This window comes from Lagopus muta, chromosome 1 (assembly GCF_023343835.1).
Source record: "Lagopus muta isolate bLagMut1 chromosome 1, bLagMut1 primary, whole genome shotgun sequence".
NCBI lineage: Eukaryota > Metazoa > Chordata > Aves > Galliformes > Phasianidae > Lagopus > Lagopus muta.
In genome coordinates this window covers 57553565-57568356 of record NC_064433.1, presented here as the reverse complement: position 1 = coordinate 57568356, position 14792 = coordinate 57553565, and the positions used below count along the sequence as shown (strand labels likewise).

General features: G+C 40.5%; 1 protein-coding gene across 1 annotated transcript in view; it reads right to left on the bottom strand.

The window, feature by feature from the left end:
• Positions 1 to 11260, bottom strand: part of FAM180A (family with sequence similarity 180 member A) — a 28414-nt gene extending 17154 nt beyond the window's left edge. The window contains exon 1 of the mRNA XM_048955618.1: positions 11011 to 11260. Coding sequence (XP_048811575.1) covers positions 11011 to 11086 — 76 coding nt within the window. The 5' untranslated portion in view covers positions 11087 to 11260. The remainder of the gene's footprint in view (positions 1 to 11010) is intronic.
• Positions 11261 to 14792: the final 3532 nt, after the last annotated feature.

The window sequence follows — 14792 nt, the reverse complement described above, 5'->3', positions numbered from 1 at the left end:
TGAATTAAATTTTGGAAGAAGATACATAAAATGAAATATAATTAAATAGCTGATCTTGGCTGAATTGCAGCTAGAAGGTCAGCACTCTTCCACCTCAATGGGCAGGCATTCTGGGGGTACTAAGGTCCAGCCTTGGGTTCAGCAATATTCATACACAGAAGTGCTGGGGGAGACACATTTGTTCCTTTGATGGTTATTGTCTTGTTTGTCAACATGAATGCAATCATAAGTGAAAACCATAGGACATTATGTCTGGAGTAAAGAGCCAGACTGATGTGATGGTCTTAAATTTGCATCAAATAAATAGAAAGGAGGGATGAGTATAGGGTATCTAACACATGTGATGAATTGGTTATGTTTACCCCACCTACAAATTTATGCAAATAGAACACCATCTGCTTTGATGGTGGTGCTTTGATTAAGAGTCCCTGTATGTTCCTTTGTAGGATACATATATATTTATATACATGTATTTATTTTGGACTTCACCTCTACTGGGGCATGCTGGCCATGAACAGCATGCACAGAGATTTGGGCTGACATGCCAGGATCAGTGCTGGACTGATGTTCTGTGGCACATGCATCAGTCATTCAGGGTTTGAAGGGCATCCAGAAATTCTCAGTAGACATCAAACAGCCACTCCATAAATACTATTTCTGGCTAGAAAAGGAGTGTCTTTCTAGGCAAATCTAGGGTATCCTTAACAGTTAGCAATTTACCACATGGATAGGTCTTCTTAGTAATCTGGAGCCCACAAAGTTTCCCTACTGTGAACATGAGAAATACAACACCATGACAAGACAAGCCTCAAGTCCATTGACAGCCAGATTGTGACTGCCTTGTTTTTTCTCAGCTGCACTGATAAATAGCTGAATCTTCCTCTCAGCTTCCTGCGTTCCTGGAGGATTCCCTACATCCACCACATGTGTTGCTGTCCAGATCTCAGCCAAGCAGCTGCTGTCTTCCCTATCTTCTGCATCGGGGCTTGGTTTTAGGGAGAGACAGAGAACAGTGAGGGACAGGGACCTCATAAAGAAAAGGATCTGGGCAACACAGGCAAGAACCACAGGCTTGAGGCAGAAGGCAGGTTTGGGTCTCTCCTTATTGGCCAAAACCACTGTTTGTGACTTGAGCTTAACTGGAACTGATTGTATATGATTCCCATTATGGGGCACACAGATGATGAAAAACTCATGGGTGCTTTTCTAACTCCGTATCGCTGTGAGAAGCCAGATGAGTTTTGGATTTAATAAGTCCAAGCCAAGCTAATTCTGTCCCAGCAAAAACCCTGGTTGAATAAAGCATCAAAACAACCTGCATATACGTTTTTGTCATTAGACTTATCACTTTCTGCCAAGTTGGCATGGTAATCCAGAAAACCAGAAGTTGCTGTGACTTTGAAAAATGAATGCTTTCACTTAAAACATGCTGTACTATATTAGGATGTCTACAAGTAGTGTTTAACTGGAAAAGGAGTTTGTTCAGTGCCAAGCCATGAACAATAGCAACAAATGAAGCATGCATTAAATGTCTTTTATTTTAGGAGATGTTTTAAGTCAAAAAAAATTCTCTCAGACAGAGAATCTGCATTTAATAAACAAATTCAATAAAAGGTAACTTTATGCCTCTTAAGAGACAGGCACAAACAAAAACATAATGTCATGTCTGTGAGCATTATGGAAATTAGGGAGGAAAATGAAGGCTCCAGAGTCTGACAAGGGGAAAAAAGGGACAACCATATCACTGCTGCTGTGACTGATGTTAATGGCAGAAGACAATTGGTCTTACTGAGGAACACTGCAGTCCCATAACCTTGTAAAAGGATGTGCTTCTTTCAACTTCCATGTGAAAAACAGGCTGTTTCTTGGACAGTGGAAAAAGTTCCTTTCATACCTACAGAATTTTAAAAACTCAAAGGGAGGCGAGCAAAAAGAGACATGTGAGGATTCAGCAGTAGTAACTTCACCTTTTACACTGTGACCAGTGGTGAATTGCCCAGACTGCTGTATCTCAACATCCTGGAGCAGAGGGAAGCTGGTGGGGACCAGAAGCAAATACATCCCTGAGAAAGAGGCTGAGGCTGGCAGTGCCAGACCCAGAGGATGCAGCCATCCCATGAGTCTGAGAAGATAGATGAAGACCAGCTGTGACAGATGGTGAAGAGCAGGTTCAAATGGGGATGCATACCATGCTGACAAGGGGGTGAATGCTACCCTAATCTTAAGCATATGTGTGCTTTAGTCTTTCTTATCCATATTTATCACATCTTCTCTGTCCCTCCACATTCCCCTTCTCTTCCTCTTTTTCTTTCATTCAAACTAACACCTTTCATTTGCCACCTTTGCTTTCAAACACCCCTATTTCCTCCCCAGATCACCTCTGAGCTTTGAAGACCTTATTTATCCCTTTCTCAGCAACTCTTTTTCAGCTACCCACCTGGCTCCTTCTGAAAAGAGAGAGCCTCATGAATTTGGAGCCCAGATCCTGGCTGGTGACCTGTTTCCCTGTGGCCAGTGAGGAATTTCCAGAGGACGAGCGGTATGTGTGCTGATCTCAGGGGAACTGGGGAACTGCCAAACCAAACCAGCAAGCTGAGCCAGGAAAGGAATGTTTGTGGAAACTGGGAATAGTGGAGCTTATTTAACTCCACTTTCTTCCTCCTTGGATTTCTTTTTAGCCTTGAGCCCAGCACAAAGTCCTCTATGGTACAAGAACAGCAGCAGTAAGGTGAGAGGTACAAACTACTGCTGCAACCCACTTCACCTTGGGGATATAAGGAGAGCTGCTGCCAAAGGATAATGCATTGAGTAGGAAAGAAGCCCTGTGACTTGGGTTGTAGACTCAGGCTAGTTTAGTATTTCTTATGGAGCAAGAATGCGGGGGATGTACCATAAAGCTGCCAAAGAAACAGCCAAGTAAAACAGAATTTGGGGTTAATGAGGGACACAGGGAAAACAGAGGCATATGGGATCCCTTCAACTTGTTTTCTTTCAGTGGAAGTGAAAACCCCATAGATAACTGTCCCTTTGTGAAATTTTGTCTGCGTGTCTGCCTACAACTTTTACCTGCAGTTCATTCTACTTGCCTTTTTTTCCCATTCTTAATACCTTGACATATCTCCTTCTCTACTTTGTACCACCAGCTTTCCATGTAGCTGACCTGCATGAACTTCACCTATACCAGTGCCACCCTGTTGAAAAACACTGTAACCAACAAATTACACTTTGAGTTTGGGATATTTTAATACTCAGTGCTATTAGGAAATTAAGTAATAGAGAACAATCAAGATCATAGGCTTCTTCAAGACAGTGGCAAAACTCCCACTGACATCAGTGCTGTCAATGTGCACATATTAGTGCTTTTAAAGCAAGCTACAGATGGGCTTACACACACCAGACCTAGAGTCATTCAACTCCCTGCACCTGGGGTCCACACACTCTCTAGATTCTCTGCATCCCAAAGGCTCCCTTCAGTGGGATGCAGAGGAATAGTACATGGTTTTACAGAGCCCAGTGTTGGTCTTCAGGATCCCAGCCCAGCATTTGAGTCTTGCCCTGCCTTGAACCTGGGTACTGGCATTGCATGCAGAGTTAATTGTTCCACTGTTCTGCATTTTACCTCAGTGATTTACGTCTTGCCAGGCACAGTCTGAGTAATCAGAGTCTCTACAGCCTGATAATGTTTGTTAAGACCTGCTGACTTTCCTTTCAATGACACTACACTATTCAGTGCTTCTGACAAGATTGCATTCTGCTTGAGAAGTCATTACCCTCCTGCTGAATCTGGCATGATCTGCTCCAAGAAAACAAGAAAAACACTTTGTGCTTCACAAAAAGGGAAAAAGAAAATCACCAGTAATGCCAACATACTGGACTACATGCACGCAGTCATCCTGAAAAGGTCTGAGACAAATTACTAAATTACTCTGCGCCTCATAAAGAAAAGAGATGTTAACATTTCCCCCCCTTAACTACACTGAAAGCTCTTTGGAGAAGGAAAGGCTTTTTTTCTATGTGTGTTCACACAGTCCCAGATACAAGTGGGATCTTGGGCCACAGTAGTGGAGTAAATATAATCAGGAAGGGACTCTGAGTGCTCTGCAGTCTTTGAAAGGGTACATGAGTTATTTCATTCATGACAGAGCTGCTTCACCTGCGGAGGTGAACACTGTGCATTCAGAACAGTGAGTGGCTTGGTAAAGGTAAGGGGAAGGAGTTACTATAGTCTGAAAGTGTAAGGAGGAATTTGGATGGCAGGAGCTGCTTCTGAGCTAGAGTTTGGCTGGGAGATAAGAACCCTTGTGCAAACTGATCCAGATCCCACAGCAATTCTACACCTGGGACTGATACAAACACAAACACACATTAGGCATGCCGGAATCCTAAAAAGAATCACCAAGTCAATAGAAAAGTGCCTTACTGGCTCACCAGTCCTCATAATGGGATAGAACTGAGATCATTGGGAAGATTCTACTGGTCCACTTTCAGCTTGTGCATCTCGCTTAGTCTAACACATACTGAAGAAAAAACTGCTGTACCTTACATGTGTTCCTCGTGTTCTAAAGTTGCTTACCCAGATGTCATTAAAATTGTCTTTCAACTTTTGATTCTGTCAAGCTATTTATGACACTATAAGCTGTTTTACCCAACTTTTGACTGCTTCCTGTGGCAATAGGAGCCACAGAATCATTTAGATCCTTCCTTGTTAGCAGCATGACTACTTTATAGAGTACAAAATCTGTGATCTAAACTAAAATGTGAAAAATTCTATAATCTGTCCTTCCTCTGATCTCATCCCAGTTTAGCACAATTGCCCTAGAATAGGGCAATTGTGATTTACTAAGCATCCTTTTTATGTCTTTCAGTTTCAGGTATCCATTGTGAATTCTGATTCATGGGTCATCTTCATACAGGTTAAATTAATTAAGTCTGCGCTATAGAAGCACCTGGGGAATCAGGATGTGCTAAAAAGGATTTTGATTACAGTTATAGCCCTACTCTGTTGGAAATTTTTCCTATTCAGGTGAAATTCATTCAGGGACAATTGTAGTTTAGATGTATTTTCAACACCAAGCAGCTTTCAGAGATATGAGGATAAATTCCCTTTCAGCACCTTCCTCAATTCTCTTCCCACTGAAGAGATGTTCGAGCCAGACACTACGGTCACATCAGTGTGGCACTCGGTCCAACCAGGTGAAACCTGCTGAAAGGCAGAGCTCTTTCCCTTGGACACATGCCGTGTGTGTGACTGTCAACCTGCCAGTAATCCAGCTAAGGTCCCTGCATTGCTCCATACTGTGCTGCTTTGTTTTTCCTGGTTTGTGATCTCTGCTCCACAAACCTCTGTGCAGCACAGATGTCCTAGTTGCTGTCTTCATTCATTAATGTTCAATTTTTTTTTCTTGATTCAAAACATGTTTTTGTGTTTGTCTACTGCTAACTTATGAAAGGGCAGGAAACATTCCTCTAATGCCTCCTCCCTAATGTTTTTTAAAGACCTATTATTTGGACCTATTATATACATAGATTTATACTTATCTGTTGCAAAATTCTTTGCTGGGGAAATAAAAGCACAGATATAAAAACTCTCTTCTTCAGGTCATCATTTTCAATGCTAATTCCTCTGAATTTCAATCCCTGACTGCCATTCATGCAGTGTCACCATCTTTTTGTAGGTACAATGGCAATATTTAGTGCAATTGTGATTTGCATTGGGCAGATGAACCTCCAAACCAGAACACTACAGCCTACAAACATGCATTCTCAGGAACTGTTAAAGGCTTGTGAAACAGATGCAAGATAGGTGAGAATAACCTCTGCAGCGGATTGATCAAATCGATGTCAGTGTAATAGGTCCAACAAGATGGGAAGGTGGGACAGATGATGCAATTCTCCAGCTGACCACGTGGGAGCCAGAGATAAGGGAAACACTGTTATTTTTCTCCACAAGAAGGAACCTATGCCAGGCGTGGGAAGATTTGGCTCTGCTCCATAACATTTCATATCTTTCATAGTTTTATGTGCAACACATATTTTATGAATTGGATAAAAATAACTTTATGAAAATCAAAGTAAATAAATGTTGCATTTAAAAAAAAAAATAAAATTGTATGCAGTCCAGATTGCATAATTTGCCTTTTTTTCTTGAGCCAGACCTTTGGATACTTTAAAATAAGCCAAAACCATGACCTGGTATATTTGAGGACTTCTGGGTTTATATGTGAATATGTGTTTGACCATTTATGTCATAATTACATGCTGTGTTCAAGTCATATTCCTTTTCCTCATGCCATCCAAAGTAGCATAGTCAAACTAGTATTACTGTCAATGGTGGAATCCCAGAGGTCATTTGAGAAGGGAGTGCCTGGCTGTAACGGTGCAATATGAGATGGAAGGAGAGGCAAATATGGCAAAAATGTGTGGATATCATAGAATCATGTGATTTGGAAGGAACCTGTAAAGGTCATACTGTCTAACTACCCTTCAATGTGCAGGGACATCTGCACTAGATCAGCTTGCTTAGAGCCTGACTTTGAGTGTTTCCATGAATGGGACATCCACCACCTCTCTGGGCAACATGTTCTAGATGTTCCAGATGATTCTATTTCAAAGATGCTGTGCATATCTTAAATCCAAGGCACTCATCTTTTATATATATGGCAAAATTGCCACCAACCAACCTGGTATGCAGATATAGATGATCACATAGTAGAGAAAATTTTAAATTCTACTTCCTGGTAAAAGGACTGGATGGTTCTCTGGAAGCAGTTAGTCTTCTGTGTAGTCCTCCTTCTCTTGACACTGGAGCTTCCAGTCTGTTGCAGCTAAGCCTATCAGCAGAAGCAGTCTGCAAGAGTTTCTCATGCTTCATCAAACTCAAAAACTGAGTTACCAAAACACTAGAGTAAAAAATAAAGCAATTCACCATTGTTCAGAAATCAAAGACTATGGACCTTCCCTTCTTCCAAGTAATTGCTCCTGCAGAGAGCCTCTAAGGAGATCAACTTACTCCTCCAGGGTTTTGGAAAAAACTTTTTATTTGAATAATGCATGCAGACCAGGTCAATCTGGATATAGCTTCATACAATAATGCTGATAGCCTGAAAGGCACACCATGACCATTCCCAAAAGCATGAAGCCTCATCGGTGTCACTATAGTTAGTATATCCTTTTCTCATTGACAATTTATGTCTTCCAATTGTGTGTCTTCCAGTATTTCCTACTTCATTCCCAGTGAGAGGTAATTACCACTACAGCTGTTTCTCAGTGTCCAAGAAGCCACAACCGCAAGGAATAGCACTGCATCTTCTCTCCCCAAGCAACCACGAAGCTGGTGTTCTATTGTTTGTGTGCCATTTCTTTGAATTAGGAAGCCCTTAAAGAAAATATTGCCAGCTGAGATGAAATGTACTAACAAGACTTGCCCTAGGGTTTCTACTCAGGGAATAGGCAATTCTTGTAATGTAGCCCTGAAACTCACTTCTGCTCAGCAGTGTACTGGTAGTTGTCAGAGCAGTGCAAGGAAAGCAACTGGATGACAAGAAGTGATATTGGCTCATATTACTACAGTTGTGTGTGCTATTTTTTTTTTTCCCTCTTTTTTTTTTTTTTTTTTTTTTTTTTTTTTTTCCTACAGTAAACACATTTCTTAAGAACTGGAATTGTTATTTTTTTCCTTTCTGAAATTAATATCACATCACCTCTACCACTCTATAGGGAATTCAGTTTACTAGAGGCCTAACATTATGTCTTGTCCCTAGACCTGAACTTCACAAATGCAAGAGGCTAATGCCATAGAGCAGAGGCTACAGAAGGCTTGAGGAAAGCTGAGCTGATTATTTCAATCACTGTCACCACTAAAAATCATAAAATCACGGAATATCCTGAGTTAGAAGGGATCCACCAGGGATCAGCGAGCCAACTCCTGGCTCTACACAGCACCATCCAAAATCCAAACCCTCTGAGAGCAGCATCCCAGTGCCCCTTGAAGAACTCTTGCACTTAGGGCCGTGCCCACTGCCCTGGGCAGCCCGTTCTATGCCCACCACCCTCTGGTGCAGACCCTGTCCCTAACCCCCAGCTGCCAATCCCCTGGGCCCTGTCGCTGTCACACAGAGCAGAGCTCAGCGCTGCCCCTCTGCTCCCGGTGAGGAGCTGCAGTCGCCATCAGGCCTCCCCTGAGCTCCTCTGCTCTGGTCTAAGCAAAACCAGGAACCTCAGCAGCTCCTCACACACCTTGCCCTCCAGACCCTTCTTCATCTTCATAGCCCTCTTTTGGATGCTCTCGATCAGTTTTATGCCCTTTCCATACTGTGCTGCATAAATTGCTCCCAGTGCATGGGTTAGGTTGCACCAATGCAGTATAATGCAGGATATCTTTAATGTTCTGAACACATCTACCCTCGTGACTAAGATCTGCCTGTAACTTCTGGAGCAATGTCCACAGGTGGATCAAAGCAGACTGAGGGAAGTATGACATTTTTCTTGCAAAAGGATGAGGGAGTGAAAAAAAAAAAAAAAAAAAAAAAAAAAAAAAAAGAGAAAAGCAAAGGGGAAAAAAAAAAAGAGCTCTATTTTCCTGTCAGATTATTTTATTTTATGCTATTCATTGATGCTCATAAAAGCAAAGAGAGGTGGCAGACTGGAGTTCCCACTTACCTACCAGTCAATGGAAGCATATTCATCTTTCCTCATATGACTGCTTTTTTTTTTTTTTTTTTTTCCCAGCAAAGATTAAATATTTTGTTACAGGTCTGGGCATGGAAGGTACCCCAGTACCTCTAGTGAAAAGTAAAAAGTATAAGCTAGATCTTGCTTTATCCAATTTACACTGTTTATTTATTTTGGGAAAAACAAACAAACAAAACCAAAAGAACCTATCAACTGTAGCTAATTAAATCAGGGCCCTCTGTCCTACTGTTCTGCAAACTACTGGTCAATATGGAGCTAATATGCAGATTTGTATTTTATTTCCATCAGACCACAGGCTGATCTGTCTGCTTTTCCACTGCAGAACACAGACTAGCAGTTGGATAAGATTTAAGTAACTGGAATTAATCCAGAGACTTGTGGAAGGAAAGAAGAGTAATAAATGCACAGAAGGGTGTGTCGTGCCTCACTATTCAGTCAGATTTCCTCTGACGTTTTGGAGCAATTTACAACTTCGGAAGGTTCTTTCACCCCCTAAATACTGCAGAATAAGATGGGACTGACTGTGCTGACAGATAGATATTTTAAGTGACTCTGAAGTAGCTATTATTGAAAGAATCAAACCTTTAAAACATATTTGGTGCTGCAAAATCCCAGCAGTTGTGGAGAATTAGTTTGGCTTCCTCCTCAGCTGATCTCTAATATTTGCAAGAAAGGAACTCCTTATCACAACAGGGACTGAATCTTCTTTTTCCTCCAAAGCCTCTAAAACCAAGCGGTAGTGCCTCCAGCTTGAAAATAATCTGCTTTCACAAAAGGAAGAATGGAGTTCTGATATTTTCCTTTAAATGTTCTGGTGGTTATAATTGGACTTTTCTAGTTGTATGGATTTCTTTTATGGTTATGTTTTTGCTTTTTAATTAAAATAAGAGAGTTAGCAAACACCAAGGACAACCTTGAGTTAAATTGCATACTGACTATTTCATGGTAATGGACACCTCCCCGTTTATTTATCCCTTCATAGAAAAGATGTACCAAAAGGTAGGATATATATATATGTATAGATTTGTTTCAGATATTCAGATTTAGTTATAAGTTCCTCACCTTTTTATGTGTCTTCAGTGGAAAGGTATCTAGAGAACTGAAGTAGTGGAACAATCAGTACTATTACTTCTATTAAACTTCTTTTATACTTCTATTAAAGTCAGAAGAAAGTAAGGTACATGAAAATATAATTACTCATCCCATATCATACAAGAGGCTGATGGAAAAACTGCAGAAAAAATCTGTCACTCTGAGTCCTGGGTCAGTGCCCTATCAGAAGGTTCCCACTAGCTGTAAGGAAGAATTAAATGTTTATACAGACTGAGCAGAATTGAATGTCTCGTCATTACGTCACTCAGAATTTGTCTCTCAAACAAAATTTGAACTAAATCCAAAGAGCAGATTGAAAAGAAATTAGATATAATGAGAAAGAATGGAAGATCAGAACTATGGAGTGGGAGAGAGTGGATTGTTTTGTTGTTGTTGTTTGCTTTTTTTTTATTTTTCTTTTTTAACAGACTCCAATGCCTTTAAGAATATGTACATTTCTATATAAGAATAAAGTAAGCCTTTTGGGAGGTGTTTACTTTCTCCATTTCCAGCAGATTTACCAAGTAGCTACAGGACTCGTGCCAAATATCAGAGGAAAAAATTGGAAAAAAAAGAGAAAAATAACAACAACAAAGACCATCATGACTAGCTGCCAAAGAAGTACCTTCTATGAAATCTGATTGTTCCAAACAGGTTTATAAATTACTTTCACACACATTAATACAAACATATCATGACTATGTGCTGTAATATTGTCCATTGAAAACTGGTAACACCCTAGCTAGCTTTCTCCGTATTGTGCCTACTGATCTATCAAGGTAACATCATAGGCACTTTTAGGCACCTTGCACAAACTTTGCTTTGCTATGTTTCCTATTAGCAGGTGTTTGCTTGATAGGGCAGAGAACTATGCCACCTGTGGTTGCAAAGGATCTTGCTTTGAGGCTTCGTGACTTGTAATTCTTGTTAATTCAAGAGAAAAAGGAGAAAGAGAAAGGAGAAAGTGAGAAAAGAGCACAGTTATATTCTTGAGATATCTCTTGTATATGGTTGTATTATAGTAGAATATATCATTTTACCTTTATGCACTTGTGCAGGTACATTTTCTATTTGTCTGTGTATTTGTTTAACTGACCCATTTGATGGAGAAAAAATTCCAGATCTGGAAAGGTTGAATTACACATTCATATATAATGCAAAATAACTTCAGATCAAATCTACACACTCAAAGTTTTCTCTTAAGTAATCTTTATGCTTAAATCTTACCTCTACTCCATCTGTAGTTTACAGTGGCATGAGCACTATAATAGAACAGCAGCAGAAGCAAAGTCTTCCAAAGCATCCTTTTCTGTGAAATATGTATGTCTAGCTATATATTAATTTCTTTCTTTCCTACCTCCCTTCTTTTCAGGAATAAATAAATGGTTTTTCCTACCCCTCACCCCCTTCCCCTTTGAAGGAGAACCTGTCTGATCTTCTGAGTGCAGCTGAATTCAGCGTGCAGCTCCTCTCCCAAACCAAGTCTCCTCGGGATCAGGAAACTTACTTTTACAGACAGACTTTGTTTTTATTCACATCTGGAATGACTCATGGTGCATGTGAGTTTGCTGGCAGCTGTGAGAATAAATATCATTACATTTTTGTAGTTGAGTTTCATTTGTTATATGGGCCAGTTGGAATTTATTTTCATCCAATAAAACAGCCACAAAAAACTTCATTAAAGTGCGCTTGAGTGCTAGATATGTTGCTACTTTTCTGTAACACAGGGAGGTATGTGCTAACCTGGATCTAAGTCAAAAAGCTTCTCTGGAATGATGTACAGCTGCACTTGGATGCTTAAGTCAGGGAGTGGAGCATATGTTCTGCAAGAACATTTTGCTACTGTGATTCACATAATCAGTTCTTTATTAGGAACGTATAATGCTTGTGCTTAGACTTCTACAGGACAAGTGCTGGCCACTTCCTCTGTTTGGCCACTGCAGAGCACGGAAAGGTCCAAATCCTTAACTGGCACTCTTCAGTGGGACTGTGGGACAACCTGCAATAGCCAGGATGAATGTGGAGAGGTGAGGCTGAACAAAAAGGTTACTGTCAGTTTTTTCCTCACTGACACTAGCCCTGATGAAAACAACACTGGTACTGTTATCACAAAGAGACATAGCATGGAGGACCTACAAGTACATACTCTCTGATGTAGCTCCAGCAACAGCTTCAGAGCAAGTTGCTGCATGTTGGAATAGACAGGTGAAAAAGAAGGACACAAAGAGTACCTAAGAGATTCAAGGTAAAGGCTATACCCCATTTGGTGCGTCAAAGTGATGAGCCTAGCTCACATCTTTTATAGGTAAGTGTAAGCCAGAAAAAATACACTGGCTTTATTTATACTGGTGTAAAATTGGCATATATGAGAGAAGACTCCAGCTTAGAAGTTATAAATACCAGAATTATGGGGAAGAATTAGGAGCTGGAATGACAGACAGCAGTGTGGCTCAGAATTAATAGGCACTGGCAAGAAGGCAGGAGAAAACCTGCTCAGCTCCTGCCTCACTCATGCCAAATTCTGGCCTTTGCCTCAGTACCCTCATTCTTCTCTGCACCAGCTTCAAGTAATACCAGCTGTAAAGGAAGGAGGAGGGTCAAATAAGGTTGCCTTGCCTAAGGCGACTCCCCTTGTCTTCCTACATGTACAGATTTTCCTGTGCTAAGACTGCTTCAGGTTACTCCCACATGATGAGCGCATGAATGTAAGACAGAACTTTGCATGCCAAGGAGATGGCAAGAGACATCATTAAAACAGAGGGTGACTAACTCTCTTGCTGTATAATCATCCTGTTTCCCTAACATATTAAGGATGGGACTGAATATAATGTTATAGCTAGGAGAGAGCTTTCACAAAAATCTTGTCCAGTAGTTATGAAGCAGGGATAAACTCATTTTTAGATTGCCTAGAGAAAGGAAAAAGAAAAGAGGGTACCACAAGAAAATGACTATCCCTGTAGTGGGTAGAGAGTAAAAGATGTGCTCTGAAGTGCTGTATCATTCCACTCCTTATCTAAAGAAAAGGCTGTTGAGAAGAGAGGATGGAGGAATTCAGATTGGCTCTGTCTCACACTATTTTGCTGGAAAAGCCCTGCTTTTTTTGCTGGCAAGAGGACACTTCTTATACTCATTCACTGTCACTGCTTAATATATTTAGCCTATATAGGGAAAGGAGAAGAATCACTGCAATTTAGTTCTCTAATCTTCCACTCTACTTCCAGCCTCTAAAGCAGGAGAACAGAGAAGCAACAGAAATCTCCTTTTTCAGATGCCGGAGATTTTGCTCTGAAGCTACATTTTCTGTGATATTATTTCTATTGTTATTATTTTGTGTGCTATTTATTTATTTATTTATTTATTTATTTATTTATTTATCCTTAAACTGAGACTGGCTGCAGGATCCTCTCTAGTGGCCTTTCCTTATCTCAGACACAAACTCTCCCCATCTGTGCTCCAAGATCTCACCCTTGACTGGAGTCTTCAGACAGTCCATGTTAGACTGCAGCTATGCATGTACCACAACTGCAGGGCAAATCTGGCATTAGGACCATGAGTGATGTACTCACATCTGCTTTCTTAAAGGAAATTCAGCTGCAGATATAACAGGACCATGCAAAATAAAGAATGCTTTCCCTGTGGCATCTCCTCAAGAACTATGAACGACCCCTTCCCACCGCTTAAAACTATAGATGTTTTTCTCTCCCATATGGATGCACACACACAGAGCAATATCTTCTCTCTATAAAAAGCCCTCCAGATGAAACTAGAAGATAAATCTTTCAAATGTGCCCAGGGTACTTCAATTCTACAACTTCTATTCATCTCTTGACTATGTTTTATTAGATCGTTGCCCAGCTATGGCTCAAGGCAGTTTCTGGCTTTGCTGAAGATTTGAATCACAGCAACTACAATGATTGCTAAAAGAGTACAGAAATCCTCAATAATTACAAGTATTAAACACTCTTAAATTGCTTTGAAAATTTGAAGCTGAAGAGCTTTATGGCGAAGTTCATCCTGAAGATGTGTTTTCTGGGAAAGTGTACATATTGATGAAATCAGGAAGCAGAGAGCTAGTCTCCAGGCAGCTTGATATTTAGATCTTAAAGCAGCATAGTGCCAGACATTGACACAGTCATATTAAGGTAAGTTTGTATGTTTTGGCAGTTCTCATACATTTTAGTGTTGGAACTGCAAGTCCTCCAGAACTCCAGTACCTGTGAGTCCTTTCAGGCACTGAAAATGCAGGTTGCTTAAGGTGAGAATAAACATTCATATAACTCTCAGCAATACAACTAGACTCCAAGCTTTTCCATTCAAGTCATCCATCCTGATGCTGTCAGTGAGTGTCAGTACACACTGCTGCTCCACCACTACCTTTTAAAGAATATAAGGAAAAATAAGGAAGGAGGAAAAGGTGTGGAGGAAAGGCTGAGCAAGGAAGAAGTCAGTCATCCTTTTGTGGCCCATGCACAGTGGGGGCAGAGAGCTAGTAGTGGTATCTCCAAGCTGCCCTTCTTTCCCATCATAGATATTATCCTGGTGAAGGACTTCGGCAGGCTGGAAGCATAAAAAACTTGTATTTTCCAGTGGATGCTCTGTAGTAACCAAAAATTTAGGTGAGGTGCCCCTGTGTTATCTTCAGTAGCTCATTTTGTGGAATAATTTTCAATCTAAAAAGACAGTACATGGGGAAATAAGACACCAGATAATCCAAGATCAGCAGCCTAATGGGTCTTCCAAGATGATTCAGTGGAGAATACCAGCTCATGTCAGTTCAGTTTTGGCTTTGATGAACTTCTGCCAAACCCAATATGGAGTTCCAGTCTGCCCTGACACCTCAGTCACTATGTTAATTCCACAAAAATCTTCATATATATATATATTTAGATTACATATATATACTATATATATATATATTTCTTTTTTTTCAGATTCATCTTTGTTCAGTTTGAAAACTGTGGGGAGGAACTTCCTCTGAACTGGAAGCTCTGCTCTGCAGCCAGACTCCT